This window comes from Myxocyprinus asiaticus, chromosome 43, assembly GCF_019703515.2.
Source record: "Myxocyprinus asiaticus isolate MX2 ecotype Aquarium Trade chromosome 43, UBuf_Myxa_2, whole genome shotgun sequence".
NCBI lineage: Eukaryota > Metazoa > Chordata > Actinopteri > Cypriniformes > Catostomidae > Myxocyprinus > Myxocyprinus asiaticus.
This window is the reverse complement of record NC_059386.1, coordinates 30,485,494-30,494,133: the sequence shown is the minus strand read 5'-3', so window position 1 is coordinate 30,494,133 and position 8,640 is coordinate 30,485,494. Positions and strand designations below refer to the sequence as shown.

Genomic DNA, 8,640 nt, shown 5'->3' with positions numbered 1-8,640 from the left:
GATACACGTTCTGGTCGTATTGCGAAAGATGCATTAGTGCACGTTATTCCAAAGAAAAATATGTTCTTCTTCATGATCTTTCATCAAAATTGGATAACTTGCTCTGCCCCTGAAATGTCTTTCCTTTAAGGCTAAAATCACTAAGCCCTCTTATTTTTTATAACTATTTTTTAATTCTCCAGACGCTCGTCATATAGCGCTCACGGCCATCTATGCTGGTCCATTCATTTTTTGTTTTTCATGATCCAATTAAATTTCCAATGAATCAAATGCTAAAGTCCTTGCATTTTTTTCTGATTGAATATTCTGTTTCTATCGGAAAGTGGCACATTATGAAAGTAAAATGGGCTGTTAATGTCACTTAATGTTGATTTAAATCTTGTCGAATGTGGTCGTTTTAACCAACAATTCATTGCAAGCTTGTAAAGGCTAGAATCAATTGGAATGTGCCAGTTTGTAACAATGAATCATTTGTCAGTACATGACAAACTAATCAGCCAAGTTAGCATTTGCAGTCCTAATGAGTGCCACTCAAAAACATTAAATGTGCTTTCACACTGGAGCTTTTCATATAAACTTGAGTCTGTTTTGTCAATAGAGATCCGTCCATTCGGTTGGTATGAAAGTGAAAAGAGGGGTAGAATCGAATTTGAGTACGAATTAAGTGTGAAAAAAAGTTCCGATACATTGGGTCAGTTTCGATCCAGACATTTACAGTTTACATTTACAGGATTTTACAGTCTATTTATAGATAATACATTGCACTTCATATGTTTTTAACACAGCCTGTTCTCTACCCGCAGAGATGGTCACAGTACCACGCTCGCTGTCACACAGTGGTTGGCCGGTATCCCGATGCGCCGATGGCACGTGAACATCTTGCGCAACTCCGTGCGGAAACGATCATGTAACCACGCATACAGGAACGGGTTGCAGCAAGATGAACTCATTGCGCACAGATGACACAACAACTGAATCAACAGAAAGTGGTTCTTGTTGATAAGCTGGATATCGATGTCACGTAGCACGTTAAAAACGTGGATGGGCAGCCAGCAGATTCCAAACACTGCCACAATTAGAGCAACCAGCCTGAAGATCTTGCGTTTACGTGCACGCTGGGCCTCGGCTTGGTCTCGCGTGCGGTGCCCTGGGGCAATGCAGTTACGTAGTTTGACGGAGATGCAAAGGTAAGAGATGCAGACCGCGGATAAAGGCAGGATGTAGGTGAGTAAGAGCGTACTGTAGGCGTAGACCAGTCGCTGGGTCTCCTGCCCCAACCAAAACTCCTCGCATATGGTCAAACCCTCCTCTCTGAACTCTACATGATATGTGTGGGCCACGGCGGGAGCTACAAGAATGCATGAAAGCAGCCAGATTCCAGACAGCACATAGGCACAAGCCGCCATTGAGATCCGCTTCTTCAAAGGGTGAACTGTGGCGTAGTACCTGCAGAAACACCCAAAGGAAGATTTTGCCTTTGTTATAGATACATGCACAAAATTATTCTCTTTGGATGTTAAAAATATTCTGAGCTAATCATCAGCAGTGTACAAAATCTGATGCATCGTAGCCTAAATCAAAGCTTACAAAATCCACTGGGGCTTCATGTTTCTTTTTGATTTCTGGTGTTAAAAAATTCGCAAATGGGTGAACCTCATGAAAAACATAACCAGGTCACATTTCCTGCCAAAATCAAAAGAAAAAAATATTTTGCATTGCGGCATTACATTTATGGCAATTAAGCACATTTTCCACCTAAACTCTCATTATTACTGTAATATGTCTTAAACTTTTGAGTTTTCCTTTTGTTGTCAATGGTGATTCTCTTTACTGTAATTAATACAAAAAAAATTTGTTTACATATAAATAAGCATAAAAACAAAAAATACCCAACAATTACTACTATCAAGTATATATTTAAATAACATATTTTCTTCTCACATTACTGGGAGTGTTCAAGAACACATTAATTACACAATTTTGCAATGTTTTTGCTTCGGTCAAGAAATATGACCCAAAGATGCTCATGACAGCTTTTGTGAGATTCATTCAGATTAAAGGAATATTCTGGGTTTACACAAGTTCAGCTCAATCGACAGCATTTTTGGCATAATGTTGATTACCGCAAAAATTTATTTAGACTTTTGACCTTTTCTTTAAAAAAAAAAAAAAAAAGCAAAATCCAATGTTACAGTGAGGCACTTTCAATGGAAGTGAATGGGGCCAATTCATAAACAGTAAAATACTCACTGTTTCAAAAGTATAGCCACAAGACGTAAACGATATGCGTGTTAACATGGTGTTATAAAATCGCTTACTAATCCTTTCTGTGTAAATTTAGGCTTTATCCAATTTTACGACCTTTTTGCAATGACGACGTAATGCCATGAATCCTTTAACAACCATGAAAGCGATGATTTAAACAACTTTACAGCTTAAATAATACACAACTTTTAACAGAATAATTAAAGTGCTTTTATAAAATTATAAGCTTCACACATCTGCCTTGTAAAGCCTCCAAACATCGGCCCCATTTACTTCCATTGTAAGTAGCTCACTGTAGCCTCAATCTGAGAAAAGGAGGGATGAGTCTAAATAATTTTTTGAGGTAATTAACATTATGCCACAAATGCTGACGATTAAGCTTTACTTGTATTGAACCCAGAATATTCCTTTAAAAAAAGCATGAAACTGTGCTTTTGCCAAAGAAGTGATAGGAAATGATGCCGATAATGACCCTCTTCTCTAACTTGTGTCCTCACTTTCCCTGCCAGTCCTCTAATGATCCCAAAGTCCTCCAAAATAAAATAGATGTTTCTCGCACAAAACAGACTTTCAAAAGCACTTTCACAGGTGCTTCTAAAGGTCTTTTCATCTCAAGTGACCTGACCTATTTTATATACAATTGGCTTTTATATCTGTGCCATGTAAAGGCATAGTATCTGCTGATCCATTAGAGAGATCATTAGGAGGGTCAGGTCGATGTGCTCACCTGTCAACAGCAATAGCCGTGAGGGTGAAAACTGACACGTATACTGTGACGGGTTGGATCATGAACACCAGGTAGCACATAAAGCGTCCAAAAGTCCACCCGTGAGGGCTGAAGGCATAGGCCAGAGTGAATGGCACACAGGTCACACACATCAACATGTCTGAGAAGGCCAGGTTGCCAATGAAGAAGTTGGTGACATTGTGCATCTTCCTTGTGCGGCAGATGACGTAGATCAGAAGATAGTTGCCAAAGACGCCCACCAGCACAACAAGAACATAACATGGGATAATGAGGGGTTTGAAGGTCTGCAGGAGGGCGACGTCTGCAAACAGGTAGTTGTGAGGAGCCGTGGTGTTCTGGGCCACAGTCACCTCATAGGCGTGGTCACCAGGGGGCTCTTCTGCAACCAGCCAAGTGGAGCCCTCCATACCTCAGTCAAAACTCTGCTGTCTCCCCCTACTGGAGTTAAACACAATGATCATCACTAAACTGGCTGCTTCTTTGGATGTATATACTACAGAGGCAAACGTCATCAAAACCATGGGCATCAAAGGAGTATATCATGAGTATAAGAAAAACAATAAAAGTGGTCCATACGACTTGTACGTTATATTCCAAGTTTTCTCAAGCCATATACTGTAATAGCTTTGGTGAGGAACAGACAGAAATGTATTCAGTTTATTCTTGACATCCACTCCGTCTCTCTTTGATGTGTTCATGAAAGCAATGTCCAATTTGTGAACAAATAATTGTTTGGAGTCTGATCTTTTCAAGTGGCTTCGGCCACTGGTGGCAGTGATTTGAATTTCGGTTAGCACAGACCAATTCAGCTGAAAAACTTTCAACTTACTGTTACCGAGTTCAGAGTGCAATCAGTTTGATTTTTAGGGTGTTTTTTGTGTGACTTTTTGGAACTTGACAGCATCAGTCCTTGATCACTTCTATTATATGGGTTTGGAATGACATGAGGGTAAGTTAAAGATGCCAGTTTATTTTGGAGCAAACTATTCCTTAAATAAGATGTTGGTCATTCCTTTGCTGCTATGACAAAATGTACTGTTCTGGGAAGGCTTTTAAATAGATGTTGGAACATGGCTGTGGGGATTTGCTCCCATTCAGACACCAGAGCATCAGTGAGGTAAGGCAATGATGTTGGGTGATGTGGCATGGCTTGCAGCCGGCGTTCCAATTCATCCCAAAGGTGTCAAATGGGGTTCAGGTCTGGGCTTTGTGTAGGCTGTCAAGTTCTTTCACACTAGAGTCACTTGAACTTTTTACAGCTGGCAGCCTATGACAGTTCCACATTGAATGTCAGTGAGCTCTTTGATTTGCCCCATTTTACTTAAAATGTTTGTACAAAGGATATTGCATGGCTATCTGCTTGATTTTATGCATCTGTAGCTGAAATAGCTAAACCTGTGATGTCCACATACTTTTGGCCATATAGTGCTGTATCTGGAGCTTTTTTTTTTTTTTTTTTTTTTTTGTATACTTGTTCATTTATACCATAAGTAAATCAGCATTTAACCATAATACATTTCAATTAGGCTGCCTAAAATGTGCTGCAGGCACATTGGGACCAAGTTATCAAATCAATTGCTCTCTTTTTTTTCTTTCTTTTTTTCCTATATGTTTTCAAATTTAGATCTAAATTCTGGATCTAAATCCCTGACATCCTTTGATGTGAAGTGTTTTTATCTCCCTGTCTGAAAGCAACCTACATTTCAGAAAATGTTGGCTTATAAAAGCTTTTTACTCCCCTTATACCTGCATTCTAGCATTCAGAAACACAACAGAATGTGCAGAGAGGTTTTTTTTAAAAAGAACAGAGCCTTAATTATAGGTGTTTTCTTCCGTTGTTATAACATTAATGCACCTTTACTGTCAGACAAACAGAAATGATGAGTACCAAAGCTTGGCAGGTACATGCTGCTCAAGCTCACATTCACGTATTTTGAGTAAATGCTAAAAAAAAAAAAAATTTTATGCAACTTAAAGGGGATATTTCACACAAAAATGAAAATTCTGTCATCATTAGCTCAGCCTTGTTTTGTATTAAACCCATATGACTTTCTTCTGTGTAACACAAAAGGAGATTAATCATTTTGAGATGTGTTTACATAAGTTGCACTGTATGTTCATTATTGTGCACCTCAATAGAACATACTGAAATGTATAAGTACAGGTGCTGAAATGAATCAATAAAAACACTGATACAAAATGTGGCCGAAAAAAGATTGCAAGGTTGATTAATGAAAACTTGGCCTTTATGTAATTATTTTAAGTAGCTGAGATCATAAATTCCCCACTTCCCAGGTGCTAGCAAACATAACTCTACTAAAGCATATGTTTTATACTCAATGCCTATTTGGGGGAAATTTATTTTGGAGTTATATTTCTGATCTTAAACCAACTGAATTGAGTAACTGCAATATTTTATGTAATAATACGTACATTCATCATGTGCTGCTATAATACGTATCTGAATGTACTTTTCCTTTTTGACTAAAAATAGTCAGAGTTCATTGACGTCTCTAAAGACCTTTAGAATCATTACACATGCATAGAGGATGTAATTTTATTGTATTCTTCTGGGAATATCTTTCCAGTATATCCACTTAATAGTGGTATAAAATGAAAGGTCTCTTAACTATACATCCATGTGAATAAAAGTCCTATAGATGATCTATAAAAGATCTATAAGGTCTGAAACAGAATCAGTTCTTGACAGAATAATTATCTTCTTTATTGAGAAGACTCTGGCTGAATTCAACAGCACCATAAATAACTCATTCATTCTCCAACTGTCTGTGTTAATTAACCTCTGAAGCCAACAGCAGCTTATAGTGCAGATAAATGGAACTTCCTCCTGTAGGCAGTAACAACCCCTAAGCGTCCTAAACTATAATGACAGTGTATGATCATAATGATCATTTGATTGCTTTGTATTGATCATCAGTCAGTAACACATCAGACAGGTTATTTTCATTTCATCATTGTAGAGTCCATTAAAGACACAATGGAAAAGGGAAAATAACTCAACATTATATACAGTATAATGAATCCTTGGTAACCTGTAACCTTAATGTAGGTGAGACTTTTTTTTTTTTTTTTTTAAAAAAAAAAAAAAAAAAAAAACAGTGTTTTCATTGATGAATCTTATGCATGCATGGATTAATAAAATTAGTTTTCATGATGACTGTTTTATTTTTTCATCTACAGAATTCATTGTTTATCAAATTTAATAGAGTGGTAATTTATATATGATATATTCTTTATAGCTACACATACACATACACACACTATCATCTCCGTGCGTTACTATAGGGGTAACACAGTCACATTTTTACTCCAGTCAATATTTATCAGGTTAGGTTTTTTTTTTTTTTTTTTTTTTTGGAAAGTCAATCTTCTGTATAGACACATACCTTGAAGTTTTGGCTACAAAAAGCAATTGAACATTTCAGCCGTTACTGTTCTTGGAAAAAAATATATAGTTAGATATAGTAGGCTTTTCATGAACAATTCATGAAACAGCAAAAAATGGAAAATGTAATAAACATCAAAATCATCCCATTTATTTGACAAACAAATATTGTAATTAATAGTATAAAAATCAATTGTAGACCTATATATATATATATATATATATATATATATATATATATATATATATATATATCAATCAATTGTGCGAGTTCCGCACACAAAGTGTTAAGGACATGCTTATTAATATTATGCCCTTACCCAAACCCCTTATCTAAACTTAACCATTCAGTAGAGTGTGTAAACATGATAGGAAGCTGTTGTGTGTGACAGAATAAAGTAATTGTCAAGTAATAGATGGAAATGATGTCCAGCGACATCATTGGCTGTAGTGAAAGTCGTATACAATTTAAACGAGTGCAGTCGTAGCGATATTATACGAATTAGCCAAATTTAGAAAAGTCGTACGAATCCTGACGATTTCGCCTTGAGAGCGTGTTGACAAAAAATACAACGTCTAAAAAAATTTGACGACCCAGTATAAACGAGCAAACTTTCCCCAACCTAATGTTTATGAAAAATGAAAAACACTTGTCCTTAGAACAAAGTTTAACCTTTCGGTTTAAATCTCCAATCATTTTGATAATGTATGCCAGAGACAATTTTGAACTAGGACGTTGAAACCAACATACAAATCCACTGCTGGAGAAAACAAGCATTTGCGTAAATTGACTTTTGACTCAAAACCTTGAGATAGTCTACAGCTCTTGTGACAACTTCACGCGTGACAACATAAGCCTCTAAACACTATGTGCACACTCTATAGTATTTCAGCCATTAGGAGTACAATTTAGAAATGTTACACTTATTTCGAGCATTAGCAAAAACACCAACAAATCTTGTGAACGTTTTCTTGTATAGAAAAAACAGTTACGTTACCTCAAATAAAGAGATATTCCTGCTTCTGAATCAAAAAGCTCGAATGCACCTTTTCTCCGACGCGCTTGCGCCCCGGTTACTGCTCTCCGACTGAACGTGCTGCAGTAACAAGCGTTTTATCACCGTCAGCCGCTTGCTCGTGCACACCAGAGTCCACCTGATGATCTACTGAACCAGTCAAGTCAGTGAAGACCTGTTAAAGACCCATTTTTCGCGTTGAAAAAATGCGCTGTCAAGCAGAAAACTCTTCATCATCTTGGTTTTGCATCCCCAACTTTGTTTACATCTCAGCTGGCAGTAACGCATTTGTCGGTATATAAACTTACGTCATGTAACGATACGTATGGGACTGCAGTCAGATAAATACAGTCTACATATATACAAGGCTTTCACATGAAAGTCCTGTCTGCTTCAACACTATAGTGATCAATATGGTTAAAGCACCACCACTAACCTCTCCTGCACCATCTGTGCTTGATGGATGGATGAATAGACAAACAGTGCATCTTTTACCTAAAACTTTACAAATCTGTGTCCTTTTTTTAAGCTTTAAAGTGAGTCACTACCAACTTTCATCGTATTGAAATCAGCAAACAGCGATTATAACGCTGAGCAAAACAGTGCTTGTGGGAACATCTCATTATTTATACACGGTTTTATTAAACAGTGCTTAAGGTTGCAGACCCCTGAATTGTAGAATAATAAGGTCTTAATGGAACTTTAAAACATTCTCTATCAGGCTCCAAAACCCTTAAGTTCCTGATCCTTGACAAAAAACAGAATCATCAAAGACAAAGGGAAACATTGGACAATGAATTTGCAACATGGGAGGCCCAAAGGTCATAATAACAGATCAAACTACTTAGCCTTAATACATTTTATTTGACCTATAAGTGGCTTGTTTTGAATGATGAGCTCTATTACTTGCATGGCCTGAAGTCAAGAAAGTACATAGATCAAATATTATTTGGTATTGACCATTTCAGAAATCAGCTCTATTGTGCTGTCAGTGTGTAACAAGCACCATTCGAGTAGACACCTGCAACATAATAATGACCTATACAACACCAAATGTAAATGAAACCAGCAGTTAGTGGCACAGTGTTTATTTTTCCAAGCTCTTTTGCCTAGCTTCATCCTGACCCTGAGTTGTTGCAAGTACAGAGGTGCTTCGTCAAAAAAAAAAAAAAAAAAAGGTAGATAGATCGGGTATGTGAAGTATA

The 8,640-nt window shown here is 37.1% G+C and overlaps 1 protein-coding gene across 2 annotated transcripts; it reads right to left on the bottom strand.

The window, feature by feature from the left end:
• Positions 1–805: 805 nt before the first annotated feature.
• Positions 806–7,572, bottom strand: LOC127433425 (prolactin-releasing peptide receptor-like). Of its 2 annotated transcripts, XM_051685333.1 has the most exons (3): positions 7,418–7,572; positions 2,993–3,451; positions 806–1,446 (listed from the first exon to the last, which is right to left on the bottom strand). In XM_051685333.1, the coding sequence occupies exons 2-3, from the start codon at positions 3,418–3,420 to the stop codon at positions 810–812; spliced, it is 1,065 nt and encodes a 354-aa protein (XP_051541293.1). In that variant the 5' UTR covers positions 3,421–3,451; positions 7,418–7,572; the 3' UTR covers positions 806–809. The 2 variants fall into 2 exon arrangements, with proteins under 2 accessions (XP_051541293.1, XP_051541292.1); XM_051685332.1 differs by lacking the exon at positions 7,418–7,572 and having other exon boundaries at positions 2,993–6,063.
• Between the last annotated feature and the right edge of the window lie 1,068 nt (positions 7,573–8,640).